At 37.3% G+C, this 18007-nt stretch overlaps 1 protein-coding gene across 1 annotated transcript in view; it reads right to left on the reverse strand.

Moving 5' to 3' along the window:
• Nucleotides 1–18007, reverse strand: part of TRAPPC9 (trafficking protein particle complex subunit 9) — a 535580-nt gene that overhangs the window by 253337 nt on the left and 264236 nt on the right. Inside the window, exon 22 of the mRNA XM_086609585.1 lies at nt 10158–10248. Coding sequence (XP_086465711.1) covers nt 10158–10248 — 91 coding nt within the window. The remainder of the gene's footprint in view (nt 1–10157; nt 10249–18007) is intronic.

Genomic DNA, 18007 nt, shown 5'->3' on the forward strand with positions numbered 1-18007 from the left:
CCCTTCTCCTTCTGTAACTTTTTCTAATGTATCCATAGGTAATCAGAAATGTTATTAAAGTGAGCCTAAATTTCTGCCGAACAAGGAAACAGATACTAAAATAAAAAGCAAGTTCACTACTGAGTATACAGTATCAACAAGTACACAGGATCACTGGTCAGGAAAGATTTCCTGTTTGACCAGCTTCCTTTGTAAAATCAAATCAATTAATGACTCAAATCAATCAAATGAGATTAACTTCTTTCTGGTCTAAAACTGTACAACCTTTCTTTTCAAAAAATATTTTATGATTATAATACAAAAGTCTGAGATACAAAACAAAACCAAAAGTAAAATCAAGTTCTGACACTGTTTTACCAATGAGACAATGCAGAGAAGGAACAGACTAAGAAAAATCAGAAAATGGAGGAAAAAAATGCCAAAACCCAGACAATTAGCTGCCAATATTGAGAGAGAGACTAAAAGGAGAAAAGGAGATGAAAGAGAGAGGAATTCAGTCGAAGCTTATGTTTGCTTATACGAATCTGTCTGTTCTGGTCTGTGCTGGTACTGTTGAAGTTTTGATAGCTGGAAGCTAATAATTTCAGTATTACAAGGCTTATTGAGGTGGGTTTATATTCTTTACAGTGATTAATTCACTTCAGCTTCCTTGATGAAATAAAGGACTACTTCAGAATGAACACTGAAAATTAAACCAACTTCCCTCCCCTCAAAATGTCTGTTTGCCAGAGAACTTCCACTGATAAGTCATGCTAGCCTTAACCAATGAGTCATGGGGGTGGGAGGAGAACACATGAAAATACTTGGAAAATTTTGCTTTTAGTAAAAAAACAAAAAATAAAGGAAAACCTTCCATTTAAGTACAAACTTTAAACTACAACAGAGTACTTTTGCACTTCCACTGAGAAGTAACGTTCCAGTCAAAACCACACTTTTTAGTGAAAAAAGAGTCTGATCCAAAGTGCAATGTAGTCAGTGAAAATACTGTGTTCATATACAACACTCATGGCATTCACTTCCAAGCATATGCATCGTTTTTTTCAAGTGAAATAAAACAAAAGCTGAAAAAAATGTTGGAAGCCAGATAAGGAAAGCTCAGCATATACATTCTGGAATAAATCTCCCTCCTTGCTTACTGTCCAAAACTAATTACACGCTGAACCTGTCCTACATAGGCTATTCAGAATATTCCACCACTACAATTAGTGTATTTTCCATTTCTCATTCTCTACACACTTAACTGTACAATTCATTTAATTGGTGGGCAATTAAAATCCTGCCTGATCAAAGCATCTTTCTTGCCTCTCTTGTTAATACATACATCCTCTGATCTTTTTTCCTTTTTTCTTTTCTTAATTGTTCACAAGCTGAATCATATTTTTCTAGATTTTTATTCGAATGGTATCTTATGTCCATCAAAGTAATACAAATCTATTTCTCTGCAGCTTCAGTGCTACTTTTCACCACCAGCTTTACAAGGCAGCTTTTTCCTTTTCAATCTCCTTCCTTACAATTATCTTCACAGCTCTTTTTGAAAATGTAACCCATTTTCATAATTATTTCAATAGCTTTTCATTTTTTAATTTGGATGTTCAATTAATCTATTATTCAATTTACTTCTAACAATACCTAGAAAATTAAGTACCTTTGCATAACTGTGTAACAATTTATCATCATTATGGTGTTCCTCAACCACTTGTTATGGCTTAACTGAAATGTCGTAAGCAATATTCCTATAGAGAAGTAAAATGTGAATAGCTTTTTTTTATTTTTGCTCGAAAAATTACAATGTTTTTGTAAATGAAATATTGAAAACAAAGTCACTCACTCACTCAACATAACAAAATGTATTAGGCACATGTGTCTGAATCAAGCTTGAATGAGTTGATTTTCCTGCTACTGCAATGTCCTGTTTCTTTTTCTCCTTTTCATATCTGATTAAACATCACTATTTAGTACTTTCCTCTTGGTCAGTATTTCTGCTGTTACAGTGTCTTGAAAACCTTAATGGTCTTTACAAAATCTAAATTGCATTTATTAACAGACTCTTTCTATCCAGTATGCTTTTACAACAAGTTTCCCTACTTCAGCGATTTTTTTTGCCCTCCTTGAGACCCGGTCCTCTGATGGATCCCTGGAAATCAGTCAACTCTTAATTTTACAAAATTAAAGAAATGTGCCTCAGAGATAGTGCAACTCAAAGCAAGTAAGACTGTATTAGATGTCAAAGTAGTGAACACAGAACTGACCCGCCAGATTTACTCAACTTCTGAGAACTGATCTAATTTTACTCAGTGTACTATCTCCATAGCATAAATCCAACAATAAGTCTTCGTTCCTTGATCACCTCCAAAACTTTACTTTTTCCTATTCTGGTTTGATTTAAGCTCTTCAGTAAGAAGTTTCCCATGGGAGATTTCATTAGAAACTTGGACAAATACCACATACACCTTTCTTCTTAGCTGAATTACACTGGTAGCTCACAGCAACAATCAAATCCTTTCCAAACACTTCAGACAGCTGAACTTCTCACAGATTTCTGTGTTTCTAGTTTCTGAACAAATAAGCTTCTTTTCTGGACTACATTTCATCCATTTCATTTGTGGTACTTTGGTTTTTAGATTATCAAAATATTTTAAGAAATACAGAGACAGAATTTTGACCAAGACCTGTAGTGACAGGACATGGAGCAAGGGTTTTAAACCAAAAGATGGTAGGTTTAGATGGGACATAAAGAGGAAACTCTACAATGAGGGTGGTGAGACACTGCAACAAGTTGCTCAGAAGAGCTGTGGACGCCCTGTCATTGGAAGTGTTTGAGGTCAGGCTGGATGGGGCTTTGAGCAGTCTAATCTAGCATCCTAGATGTTCCTGCCCATTGCAGAGGTTTGGACTAGATGATCTTTGAAGGTCCGTTCCAATCTAAACCGTTCTATGATTCTGTGTAGCAGCCTAATCTCTTTTTGATGAGATGGTGGTGCTTATCTTTGAGCCATCAGTGTTATTTCATCAGTTTACTAGTCCTCCTATCTGCTTTCCTTTTTCCTATTTGTATGTATGAAATTCGTACTGGATAAAATTCAACATAACTGTATGAAATTCAACATAACTGTATGAAATTCAACAAGACCAAGTGCCGAGTCCTGCACTTGGGCCACAACAACCCCCAGGCTTGGGGAAGTGTGGCTGGAAGGCTGCACAGCAGAGAAGGACCTAGGGGTGCTGGTTGACAGCTGACTGAACATGAGCCAGCAGTGTGCCCAAGCAGCCAAGAAAGCCAATGGAATCCTGGCATGTATCAGAACCAGTGTGGCCAGCAGGAGCAGGGAGGTGATTGTCCCCCTGTACTCAGCACTGGTGAGGCCACACCTGGAGTACTGTGCTCAATTTTTGGCCCCTCACTTCAAGAAGGACGTTGAGGTGCTGGAGCGGGTTCAGAGAAGGGGAACGAAACTAGTGAAGGGTTTAGAGAACTTATCCTGTGAGGAGCGGCTGAGGGAGCTGGGACTGGTCAGTCTGGAGAAGAGGAGGCTCAGGGGGGACCTTCTCGCTCTCTACAATTACCTGAAAGGAAGTTGTAGGGAGATGGGGGTTGGTCTCTTCTCCCACGTTATGAATGACAGGACGAGAGGGAATGGCCTCAAGTTGCACCAGGGGAAATTTAGGTTGGATATCAGGAAAAATTTCTTTACAGACAGGGTTGTGAAGTATTGGAACAGGCTGCCCAGGGAGGTGGTGGAGTTCCCATCCCTGGAGGTGTTCAAAAACCGTGTGGATTTGGTGTTGAGCAACATGGTTTAGGGACCCTGGCAGTGCAGGGTGAATGGTTGGACTCGATGATCTTGAAGGTCTCTTCCAACCAGACGATTCTATGATTCTATGATTCTATTTTTTTAAGCAAAAATCACTAATGATTCACACAGGTGAAACTGGTCCTAGACCAATGACAACTCCATTAGTATCGACGAGTTCATTTTCCCTCCCACCTCTTCTCACTGCTTTGTTAGAAATGCTGGACCTGCAGCTTTAGCTACTAGTTCTTTCAGAAATCTATTATGAAGCAACCACTGGCACTTCACCCAGCCTGTGTCAAGCTATCTGTCTTTGCATAAGAGGTTTTGTTAATTTATTTTCACTTTAGGGTGCTCTCTTTATTCTTAGTATCTTTTCTTTGAAATGACTACTCACGTGGTTATGTCTGAAACTCTTTCTCTACAAGTTTCTCCTCTCAGTTTAGAGTAACCAAGGCTTCGGTAGGAATTAGAAGCAACAGCTGATGAAACACATATCACACAATAGCATGTTTTGACACACAAGAACATTTTTTGTGTGCCAGATGCCCTAGTTTTATCAAGTTAGACCATTTTTTCAATGTACTGACCCAGTCCCTTAACACTTCCCAGTAACTAAAGCATGTTGCTTGTTTGACATTGCCAAAATATCCTCCAAAACAGCCTGCACACAAGCTGTTAAGACATGAAAGTGTTCCCACCTCTCCTGCATCTTAAAAATAAAAATGAAAAACCTGAAGATTTTTCTAAATGGATGAGAAAGGTTGGTTATCTAGTAAAATCCATTTACCACCAGATTGCTTTTTGATTTTGGTCTTCCTATGAATCAGACCGCGATTCTCTACCTTATAGACAGGACAGTCCTGAGATTTTCTGGCTAACACTCTTTGTTTCATCTTTCTAACGATGATAATGGCCAGATTACTGTAATTCTAAAATAGAAATAATTAAATAATATTTTAGTTTGATGAATGAACAGAATAATTTTTTTTTAAGGGCAAACCTTCACATAGCCTGCTGATCTCTCCATATTTCCAAGCTTATATCTATATAATCTACATGATCCTGTGGAGGGCCTACGAGGAGTTTGTTTATTAAAAGAGAAAATAAAACGACTTCCTTGCAGCTCCCCATCAAAACCAGTCTTTCAACAAACATCCAAGACGGTCTTGGAATTTCAAATGTGGGGGAAGAGCAATTTTGAAGGACTGCCCCGACTAAAGCAAAACTGTTACCAATGATCATGTCTGCAGAGACCTGGCTCTTTTTAACTAGGTCCTTGGGGACAACAAGCTGTCAGGGTATCGAGAAGGCATCCAAAACACAGGCTTAGAGATGTATCATTTCTTCATCTACTCACTGACAGATACTTTAAAATATTTTTCTCTGTATTCAGGATGCGGTGATTTGACACTGCTGCAAACCCTAATACTTCATCACATAAATTGTGGAAAGATTGATTTAATTATGGTCGAAGGTCAGACTGGAAAATGCAAAATAAAATGGGTGAGTAGTTTCAGTAATTAATTTTAGGATCCATGAAATATATAAGCTGTGAAAATTGATTTTGATTTGGTGCTAAAACATACAATGAATTATAAAGGTAATTTATTTTAGAAGCAATGCTTCCATTAAAATGTTTTGTGAAACTTAACCAGACAGAACTTCCAAACAGCTGTCATGAACCACATACTCATGAAACACTGCAGAAGACTTTTAAATCTACTTCTGTTGATGCCAACTACCTGCGAGGGGCAATTTAAAACCATCCTTCAATTTGTTTTTTTTTCTAAGCACAATAGTCTTCATGATGCAAGTAGACACACAATTTACTGTGAACCCACAACAAAATGTGTAGCATTCTCTACCTAAAAGCTAGAGTTTGGCTACTAACCATCACTTTTCTTAAGTATGATCAGGCCAGCATTCAGCAACACAATTGTTAGTTTTCCCTTCGATCACATACTAGCGAATGAAACATCCTGCATTGTGAGAAGGTAACCACAATTAATTTAAATGTTATAAACTGTTCTGAAATCCATGTTTATTATGAAGGAAGAAGTGAAGAATGAATGAAATGAGTGAATGAAATAAAAGAATTAATTGAAACAAATGGCTATTTCTGGCCTTTGCCCACAGTGAAGCTTTACCTGTGTATGATTCTTAGAGTGATACTGCAAATATTGTCTTTAGAGTTCAGGTATAAACATTGGCTTTCAGTTATCCAGTTAGTTTCTACAGAGAAAGAAAAGCTAAGTATTTGCCCGGTATATTAAAACATTTAGCACATTTAGATCTGTCTACAGTTCCAAAATACTAAATCAAATTTCTCTAATAAATCTTCATTCTTATACAAATGAGAACCATCAGGAAAAGATGTCTTTATCTTGTGGCTGAAGGCAGTGAAGGAAGTTAAGTTTATTTTGCTTTATGTAGCAGAATTTAGAATATGTTTCTGTTGTGAAATTTGTGTAGAGCATGCAAAGTATGGGGAACCCCTCACTTAAAAGGTACTTCTCATGTGAACGCAGGAATATCCTGGGTCCAGCCTATTCCAAGTTCAATCAACAGTCTATATTTCAAACTCAGTCTATTTCAAGTTCAATAACACCATTTTGGGCATAGCATTTACACCTATGATAATTTTACTATAAAATGCAGAAGAGCACCATCACGCTGATCAGTGTTCAGCCTCAGAATTTTGCTTGCTTGCAAAACTTAGCAACACAAATCAAATAAAGATTGAAAAAAATATCACACAGCCAGCAACTACAAATGCCTCCATCTGATCATTTTCAAATCTAACCACGGAACTTGCACGACATATGCCTTTGAAGAGTCTTGCTTCTCCTCATTAAACTTTGCAGGCTATGTTTCCTTGATTTGATGATAATAATATATTCACCTTAAACCCACATCTATTCCTACATTTGGTTTGTTGCCCAGCAGTAAAAAGAAAATATGTCATAAATTTTAGAGAACATTGAACGTGGTGGTGTTGAGCAAGATTATGTTTTTCAATTACGTGTGATTTACTAACCTGCCTAATAGACAACTTCATTTTACAGAGATGTCCTAAATCTTAAAATCAATTTTAACAACATATTAAGAACTTTCAGTCTAGCCTTTGACATATTTTCTGTTATGATTCCTCGTATTCTAAATACTTGTCCCTCCCCAGCCATTTAATTATATGAAATCACAATCAACGCTGTTCACAAAGCCACTTTTTTCCTTTATCTGACAACCTTCAGAGCTGACTTCTAACCCTCAGATCAAAACTTAAATGCCACTAACTTCTAATTCCACTCTTTGCCTTATATTGAATGAAAAAAGACAAGATTGTCAAATTTACATGAAAAATTATTTCAATATGCTTTTATACTTTTAGAAATGTAATATTAACTCCACTATGAATTAAATATGCCAAATTTAAAAGGAATTTTGAAGTCCAGCTTTTATAAATTTGAACAAGAGCCAGTCATTTTTTTAATCAAAACCATGTTAAATATTCATTCATGTTTCAGTGTGAGCACTTATAATAAAGTAAACCCTTCAATGTAACCATCGATAAAGCAAAAGTCTTGAATAATCATAGTGCTATGCAATAAAATTGATTCTAAGGCAAAATTTTCAGCCCATATATGCAAAGATTATATTACAACGATGGCTAGTATTAAAGGGTTCACATTAAAATGCAAGCTCTTCTCAACACAGAAAATCAGAACTCAAAGTAAAGCAAGGCTGTGACTACAGACAGTGTGACGATTGTGAGAAAAAAAAACATCTGGCTGACACTAACATATTTTTGATAACATCAAAATAATGGACAAGGCAGGACAAGAAGAGAAAATCTGAAGACTATTGCCATATTAATTATATATATTAAGTTTATAGTTCTCTTTTACTAGAAATGTTAATGTTCAAAGAATTTTTAAGACAACTTGCGTAAGTTTATTCCATTATTGGTATTCAGTTCAGACTACGACCACTAAAAGATCTGATTCTTACACGATAGCTGTCAATCACTTCAAAATATATCAAGAAAAAATTGCAGGGAAAACAGAATTTGCATTACATTTTAGATTATTTGAAACACATAACACTTTTCCAGGTCTGTAAGAGTTTAATAGAAAATATATTCTGTTGACAAAAGACAATTTAAACTCCACAAGACAGTATGTCACATTGTCTAAATACGTATGGACACACACACGCTCTTGATTTTCCAGGCATTCCAACACTTCTTATTACTCCCACCTACCAAACCAAAAAACATAAAAATCTTCTAATTCTTTCGCCATCCCACACACTAATAAAATCGAAATAGCCTGCATTGCCAAGGTACACTTTCTGGAAGGATTGCAGCAGCTTTCCTCTTGATGATTGCAGGTAGGGCTACCTGGCTACAACGTTGTGAAACCAACTAGCAAAGATTTAACTGCTTAATATTTGAAGCTATAGTTAATTAAAAGAAACTAAAATTTCTCCATTATTTTTAATTCTCATTTTTTGCTTTTGTTGTCAAGCAAAATCAGGCATTTAATCAAAACGTCCTTTTCAATAATCTCCATAGTGAGCTACAGTTTCTACATGGATATATTTTTTGTGTTACACAAAACAGAGAATATATGCAATCGTAATTTCAGATTGAGAAAATATTAGACAAAAAAACAAAGTAGACTTCTGCAAAACCAGTATTTTCAGCAATCAGAACCTTCCAAAAGGAAATATTATATATAAATTGTGGGAAATCAAGTATTTGAGATCCCACAGGATCTCCCTTTCCCTGCTTTGTTTAATGCAGAAAATTCACATCTAGGCCACAACCAGCCAAGAGATTGTGCTTCAAAACATTTTGTAGTTCTGAGGCAGGGAATATCAGTTTTCTCTCATGTTCATACATTCTGAAAACTAAAGTAACTGGGATTCTTTAACTGAATTAAACAACAACCTGAGAAATTACCAACTCCACAGGCAATCACATTTCATGGTAAATCAGCGTTACGTTCATGTTTTCCAGCTACTGCATCAAAGTACCAATGAGTATCACCATTTAGGCAGGAATACCAGAATCAATCCTATGAATCTAAAAGCCTCTTTTACTAAGAAAACAGTAGAATTTGGCATGAAAAGAAAATCAAGAAAATACGAAAAGAAAAAAACCACAGTTTTCATCCTTAAGGTGATCTCCCATGTGAAAGTGTCAAGGGGAAATTTTCCAACTCGGAGCCCAGGTTACAAACCTTTTGAAGGTCAATGGCACTCAGAAGAACTAGAATGACTCAAGTGACCTGTCTGAGCTCACAACATACATGTGACACAAAGCCACTCATGTTGCAGGGCAACCATAGCCAAAGCCAGTCATACCAGCAAGTGCTACTAAATCCTTGAATCCTCTGCAGAACAGAGGCCAGATAAGCACAGTTTCAGACAGATAATGCTTCAAGTTTAACATGTTTACAATAAACAACTTTAAACCATTACCAGTTCTAATATTCTCATCTATAAACCAAGTGCCTACAAGCATTTGTAGAAGTGCACAAATACTAGAGTTTGGGGTCATTTTACTTTTAAAAGTTAACACAGACAATAGCAGTGGATTCTTGTTTTGTAAAACTGGTGCTGTTCAGGTCATGGAATTAATTAAAATAAGGAGTATAGAGTTAAAATTGCTTTAAAATGAAAAGCTTTGAAAACTACTTTCTTAGGAACTAGGGACTTTTTCTGAAACTTGCAACCAACACAGAAGTGTTGGGGATAAAACATGCCATGTTCCAATGCCTCTGAACAAACCTCGTTAAGAACTTCAGACAGAAGCCACATTATTACGACTTTTCAAAATTAAATTAATTCAGTATTTCATTGTTGGAATACCATTCTAAATGCAAAATTTAGAGAAATGAAATTGTTCTTCCTTACCGCACAGAGAAACAACTTTTTCTCTATCGAAAAAGTCAGCAACACAAATGTCTACATCGTGATAAGAAATACACCATAAAGTATATTACAATTCAGTATGAAAATATTTTAGAGAAATTACTTTAAAAACACACACTGTCAGGCAAAGGGAAAATTAAGCAGCCACCTCTCATACAACAGAGCTAGGATTGCAAATTACAGGAAAAATTGCGTACTCAGGTTTCATGTTTATTATTCCTGAATAGTAATACTTAGAATAAAACAAATACCAATTTTTCATTTATCTTCAGCTAAGTAAAATATCTAAAGGAAAACAAAATTCCTAGCGAATTCTCTTGTATTATAGAGTATCAGTAAATGAAAACATTATCATTCTCATGCTGCTAAAATTACGAGCCAATATATCCTCTAAAATGATCATCAATAGATTTTGACATTACTCACCCCACTGGAGAGGAGCCAACTGCAGATGCTCCAGGACCAGCTGATTAAGAACACCTTCCACACTTGCTTCCCCTTCACGCTTCAAGGAAGGGTAAATTGGAATTAAGGAAAACTTTGTTTCAGCAAGAAAAAGAGCATGTAATACATAAAACTTTTATTATTGGAAATCAAAACTGCAAGCTAGAGATTCATTAAAGGTTAATGTTACATATTTGGTTTATTAACCCATGAATTGGCTAACAATAATAATTACACCCGTTGATACCTTCAGAATATAAAAATTTAATTCCACTGGGGAGTGTTAAATACGAAGATGCAAAGGCAAAATGTAGCTGAACCATAGTTAAGGGGAAAAAAGTCTGGAAGCTGTAAAAATGCAGAACCTGTAACTATGTGGTGCAGGATCAGAATTCAAAATGACAAATTAAGAGCAACCTGAAAGCAAAAGGGATAAAATTTAATAGGGCAACACAAAACAGGGCTCGGATAGCTTTGAACAGTGGCTCGGTGGCAGTCCTGTGGAGGTACAGGGACATCAGACAACGCAGTGACAGTGTCGTTATCGAGGGCAAACATCACACCAGAATCGCACGGGCACAGAACCTTCCCTTTCTACTCACTCCTCTACAAGCTCAGTGACAAGCTCTGCCTGAAATGAGAAAATACTAGGAAATTATTCTTACTCTAAGGACAGCGAAGCACTGAAATACACCGTTGGGAAAAGCAGCATCTCTATTTTCAAAGGACTTCGAAACAAGTTATGCAAATGCTAATGTAAAAGCTTAGGCAATATTCGATGTAACACAAATATAACATTTTCCAAACAGATTAATAAGACTTTCATGTGTGATGCGTCAATCAAGATAATATGGATCTTGTATCAGGAAGAGCACTGGATTTATTTTTTCTAATTCCCTGACTTCAGAAAGGCACCGAGCAGCACAAAGGCCTTTGAAGCACACGCAAACATTAGCATCATCTTGTACTTGGCCAAAGCTGCATTCACTGGGGTTTGGTACAATTCTGTACAACCAACCTCTATCTCAGCTGGGCTGATAGGAAGAAGAGGAAGAAGTGGAGGTAGAGCAAGCACAGCACCTTTACAGATGGCACATACAGCCTATCAGCTCCTGTGTACTTACACTGGAACTCCTCTGGAAAAAATTCTATCATCTTTACAGCTGGGCTCATGCTTTCCCAGAATGGGAGGATTTCATAGAATCATAGAATGGTCAGGGTTGGAAGGGACCTCAAAGATCATCTAGTTCCAACCCCCCTGCCATGGGCAGGGAAATCCTCCACTACATCAGGTTGCCCAAAGCCTCATCCAACCTGGCCTTGAACACCTCCAGGGATGGGGCATCCACAACCTCTCTGGGCAACCTGTTCCAGTACCTCACCACCCTCAATGTAAAGAATTTCTTTCTTATATCTAACCTAAATCTGCCCTCTTTCAGTTTAAATCCATTTCCCAGAATGGGAGGAAACAAAATCCAAAAGAGAGGTAGGATTTTCTCTGAGACTTAAAAATAACTCCTTTTCCAACTTCAAATATATATCCAATTATAGGTGAAGCCGTGTCACACCATAATTCAGGGCTAACTCCTTAGCAAGTTGATCAAGGTTTCAATCTATGATTCCAAAAATAGTGGAATCATGTTCGTCAAAAATAGATTTTAAAAAACAGAAGAATATCTGAGCTTTTTTAAACAGCTCCTAAATTTGATGAGTCCTTTCTCCCCAAAACTCTGGAAATAAGAGGCACATCATCTGACTGATAAAGTATGTTCTCATATGAGTCATTTAAAAGAAAATTAACAAGTACTGCAGATAACAAATTTCTACCACAAGACATAATTTTGCATGAGATTTAAAAGAAAAGTCTTGAAACCTCAGACCAAAATGAGATCTAACAATTAGTGATAGAGACTCAAGAGCTCAAGGAGATGATAAAAGAGGAAAATCAATACACCGTATAGCATTCTTGCAACTATTTTTTTTAATATTCTCATTACACCCTGAAAAATGTCTTAAATAGCTTTTTTTTTTTTTCCCTAAAAGGACTACAAATGAAGAATTCAGAAACCCCAAAGACTCTGAAAGCTGTAAACACCATTAAAGAAAAGCACCTATTTGGAAATTGAAGGCAGCAGAATATCACCTCGGAAAAACATTTTTGCTGGAAAATAGGACCCAGGACACCAGCACAACAGAATAATTTCCATAAACCAAACTACAGGATAGAGAACACATAATTTGGATTACTTCATAGAAGCAGCAGATAAATAATTCTGTTATCACATCTTTAATGTAAGGAATATAAGTGAGAGAAAACACTAATAAAAAGGCAGTATTTAAATGAAGTTCTAAAACAGAGTGGCTGCCATTAACTGTAATGTTAAACTAACTTAACTGTAATTTACATACAACTGGCTCACAGTGGTGCCTGCAATATTACAAATTTTTATGGCTTAAAGCTCCATGGAAAGCTTAATGTCTCAGATACCATTATAAAATGACTATAAAATAGGTGATTCTCCATACTTTATCATTGGTAAATGCTGTCAAAGCAGATCCATGTATTCATAAGGAAAACACTTTTTACGATTTCGAAATCTGTAGCAATTTCGGGTACAGATTATTCCCGAAGCCAACTGCTTCTTAGATTAGAGTGCAAAGAGTATGCATAGCTATTCCTCAACCAAAAAAAAATGATATACCTACACTTCTTAAATCCTGTGTCCAGATTTGGTTCCCCAGTTCAAGACACTGAAACACAAGACAAATTTCCCTGGAGGGACACCTAGATGATTAGAGAGCTGGAGCACGTAACACATAAAAAGTTGAGACAACAGGGTTTGTTTGGTCTTGAGAAGAAAGAAGCCTAAGGAGATATTTTATTGCTTTCTGTTATAAAGAGAGGGTATAGACGAGATGGAGCTAGACTTTTCTTGGGGGAGCATACAAAGAGTGGCAATGGACCCAAGGTTCAGATCAGGATTTTATACCAAAGCTGTACAAGTTCCTTCCAACCTAAATTATTCTACAATCAATGTAACCTCGCTGTCTTCAAATTACTTCACAGGAAGACCTGGCAGTGCCAGGGGCATTCAGTGCAGTATTCAGGCTGCCCCACAGGAATGGCAGAATTGGCTCAAACGTAATGTAAATGCCCAAGTTGCACAAATTGATTTAGAAAACAGGCTCTCCCTTGCCAGCCAATTCCAAAAGTACTTAGTTTAACCAGTACCAAAAATCTTGCCCTCAGAGTATCTAGAAATATAGAATGGTTTGGGTTGGAAAGGACCTCAAAGATCATCTAGTTCCCATCCCCCTGCCATGGGCAGAGGCACCTTCCACTACATCAGGTTGCTCAAAGCCTCATCCAGCCTGGTCTTGAACACTTGCAGGGATGGGGCATCCACAACTTCTCTGGGCAACCTGTACCACTGCTTCGCCATCCTTATTTTAAAAAATTTCTTCCTTACATCTAATCTAAATCTCCCCTCTTTCAGTTTAAAGCCATTACCCCTTGTCCTATCACTACACACCCTTGCAAAAAGTCCCTCTCCAGCTTTCTTGTAGGCCCCCTCTAGGTGCTGGAAGGCTGCTAGAAGATTTCCCCGAAGCTTACTCTTCTTCAGGCTCAACAACCCCAACTCTCTCAGCCGGTCTTCACAGGAGAGGTGCTCCAGCCCTCTCATCATCTTCGTGGCCCTCCTTCAGACTCACTCCAACAGCTCCATGTCCTTCTTATGTTGCAGACCCCAGAGCTGAACACAGTATTCCAAGTCAGGTCTCACGAGAGCAGAGGGGCAGAATCCCCTCCCTCGACCTGCTGGCCACACTTCTTTTGATGCTGCCCAGGACACGGTTGGCTTTCTGGGCTGCCAGCGCACATTGCCGGCTCATGTTGAGCTTCTTGTCAACCAGCACTCCCAAGTCCTTCTACTCCGGGCTGCTCTCAATCCAATCTTTGCCCAGTCTGGATTTGTGCCTGCTATTGCCTTGACCCACGTGCAGGACCTTGCACTTGGCCTTGTTGAACTTCATGAGGTTCACACGGGCCCACCTAGCTTGCCCAACTTAAGCTCTGCTGCCAGACAGTCTCAAAGACAAAAATCACTGAAGTTGACACAGAAGCTCAATAAAGTTGGTATAGTTTAACCATTCCTAATGGACACAAATAGCATTGAACTTCATCTCACTGATCCCTATCTCCTGACTGTGTAACAGGCAATTATATAAAATTGCTCATTATAGTGCAACTACAGACTGAACATGGTAGCAATTTCATAGCCTTGGAGACAAAAAGTAACCAAAATAAGCAGTAAGAAAACGTCAGCGAAAACAGACAGAAAAGCTTAACTCAAGAGTTTGCCTATTTTCTAAGACAAGCCTCTGGATGTCAATCAAAGCAAAGCAGTTGGTACAGGGGGTGCCAATATACCCTTTTATTCTTAGCTCAAAGTGGAACCTGATGAAAGTGTAAGATCCAGAATTTAAAATTCAGTGAAAAAAAATTGCACAGATAAACAGAAGTACAGACTGCCAAAGTTAAGTTTGACCTTGTAGTATCTATCTACTTAACAAAACCTCCAAACATTTTGCTGAAATCTTACTGTCATTACAAATCTGCTATTCTGTAGGAGTAAAACTCCAAAATGCCTTTGTTGACTCAGGCCTCACTTCCAACAGTCAAATCTTTATTATTAACAACACCTGCATCAGCCAGGACCGAAAGAGTTAACTTCCAGTCTCTGGTGCAACTGTTCCCATTTGGCAGTTCAAGACATTGTCTTCTGCACAATCAAATGAGTTTCAATGGAGGCCTCAGAGCCAACGAACACACAACCACCAAATGCTGTTTAAAAAAAATAAAAACCAAAACCTAATTTTTCACAGCAGACACCTTTATTTCACGTTTCTTTAGCAACAGATTGTATGTATCAACTGTTTCATACCAAAAACCTGAATGACAGCCAAAAGAACTAGTTATTTCCCCAAGGAAAACTCTGGTCTTTTATATTATCTTGACTGTCTAATGTGTAGCTGGGTATATATATACTATATATATATATATACTATAACACAGTATGTTATCTAAAACCTACTGCTTAAAAAGAAAATAGATTTTAAAAAATGGTTTATAACTTAAAGTTACTCATGTTTTTTCTCTCTGCTATGCAGCATTCCACATCTTGCATCCTTCTGAGAAGATTTATTTTGAATAACATATTTCTCAGTTCCTTTGCAAATAAATACAGGTGGAAGCGTGCATACAATCATAAACAAATTAGCAAATGTTCATAAATAAAAATTATACTAATGAAAAACGAATTTAAATGATTAATGATCACAGTTCACTTACAGCAGTAGCGTTAGTCATATTTTAAGCTATCTGCTTGATTATTATTATGGGACTTTATTATTAAAACTAATTACATCCAGATATTGAGGTTCTTAAGTAATAGCTACTTTTGCAAACAATTATTGATGTTAAGAAGCTGCATGGAAATGTAAAGCTCCATCCAATTAAAGTATTTCTAAGGAAACCTTTATTGATGTACAAAAGTTCCCCAATATGGAATATTCTCATAACTGAAGATTCATAATTATGATGAAGATGAAGTCATCAAAAGCTGAATCGACAAACAGAAAAGGAATTTTCAATAACAGGTATCAATGGTTTGCTGTCAAGCTCAGCACATCAAACGAGATGACTCAAGGTTCTGTCTGATACAAAGTAACATCAAAATTCTGATTGGCTACTTAGATGATGAAATTCAAAAACATTCATAAAATTCATGTACTTGGAAAAGATGTCAGTGTTCACAAACCTAATAAATGAGTGGAACTTATGAAGATCACTTCGGTGAAATTCAATGAAGAAAAGTTTCAAGTATCATCCTGGAAGGAAATCAACAAATCTATAAAGAGAAGTCAAGAATAATTATTCGGTCAGTTAGGCTGAAGCAGATGGAAAAAAAACTCTATCAGACATAGGACACTTGCACAAAAAGTAAACAATATTTCTAAAAGCATACATTATATGTGAAACATGGAAGGCATAGCTTTTATTCTATGAGAAACCTCACCTGAAGTATTGCTTCCAGCTTTGGATCCCACATATCGAGAAAAACATCGCTCCACTGCAGAACATCATCAGCAATATGACTGAAAGAAAATGTGCTTTGGAAAAAAGCTGGCAATTAGGTTTAAAAACAGAAAACAAAAAAGAGAGGAAGGGATACTGAATATAATTTCAAAAATGTAAGAAAGAATGTCAAATAGGATAGGCTTCATACAGATCACAGAAATTAATGAAGTAAGAAAAAAATATCTAACTATTAGAAAACTTAAAAATGGAACATGATATTTAGGGCTGCACTGGAGTCTCATTTTGTAAAGACTGTTAGGACCAGGTTTAGAATATTTTCAAGAAAATGACTCCAAAACATTATAGTCTCATTTCACTGAAATAGCAATTCTTTCACAGTACATTAGAAAATTTCCCTGGCTGCAATCAAACCTGGGAAGAGTGGGAGACAGGGAGAGGAAAAGGAGTTTAGTTTTCAGCAGCCATTCTCTGACCCAGCCCACTGTGTGGCTGCACAAATCACAGAATAATTTATATTGAAAGGCAATTTTGGAGTCACTGTCCAACCCTGTGCTCAAAGCATGGAAAATATTGAAATTGCATGGAGTTGTTCAAGGCCTCATCCAGAATTTTTCAATCTCTTTAAAGACATCAATTTTATAGCACTTCTGGACAACCTGTTCCACTACTTGAGTACCCTCATTGTGAAAAGGATTTTTCCTAGCACCTAATCAGAATTTACCTGGTTGCAACTTGCTACAGTCACTTTGACTCCTGCAACTCTTGGGCTTTGAGAAGGTTGCCCCTGAAGGTCCATCAGCTCTCCTGGACCCCTCTAGTCCTGAGGGCAGTCTCATGTGAAATCTCTTTGTGGCCCTCCTCTGGACGCACTCCAGCAGCTCCGTGTCCTTCTTGTCTGGGGACTCCAGAGCTGAATGCAGTGTTCCAGGTGGGGCCTCATGAGAGCAGAGCAGAGGGGCAGAATCACCTCCCTCGACCTGCTGTCCACGCTACTTTTGATGCAGCCCAGGACACAGTTGGCTTTCTGGGCTGCCAGCGCACATTGTCGGCTCATGTTGAGCTTAACAATCTTCCACACAGGAAACATGATGTTTCTTAACACAAGATTTTGAAGAAGTCAGGTACAAAGTATCAGTAAAAAGAAGAAAATCTTGGAGCACTCAGCAACAGACGCAGCACTCTAGAAACTTTAAAGGACACTTAGTAGGGATGCCTTGATCCATGAGTCAGAATGCACAGAAGGTCCCTGAAGAAAATACAAATTTTGTTTAAAAATATTTAGAAAATATGAACATAAGCATAATTTGAAAACATGAGCCTCCTTTACACTACCTGTGCTCCTTCTGTTCGAATCCTATGTTAAAACAAACCCCAGTTGTTAAGCTGATACCAGATGCCACCCAACAGATGCTAAAAACCAAGACAGCATGTTCTTTATTTAAAAGATCTCCATACACCTGTAATCTCGAAGATACACTAAATTACATTACTCTAGAATTTTTCATTGAAATGGCATGACAGTTGGCTTTCTCATAAGATCTATGTTCCTAATAATTTTCATTCCATCAAAAACGTACAAAGGGTGAATTGAATAATATGCTCTTTTGTCTTTACCTCCTGCTTCAGTCCTCTAAAGAGTGTATGGAAATCAATCAAGTTTTACAATACTTTCACAAATGAAGCTCTGAAAAATCTCATCACTTGAAACCCCGAATATGCCAATGGCTAA

The sequence above is a fragment of the Tauraco erythrolophus genome, chromosome 3 (assembly GCF_009769465.1).
Source record: "Tauraco erythrolophus isolate bTauEry1 chromosome 3, bTauEry1.pri, whole genome shotgun sequence".
Taxonomy (NCBI): Eukaryota; Metazoa; Chordata; class Aves; order Musophagiformes; family Musophagidae; genus Tauraco; species Tauraco erythrolophus.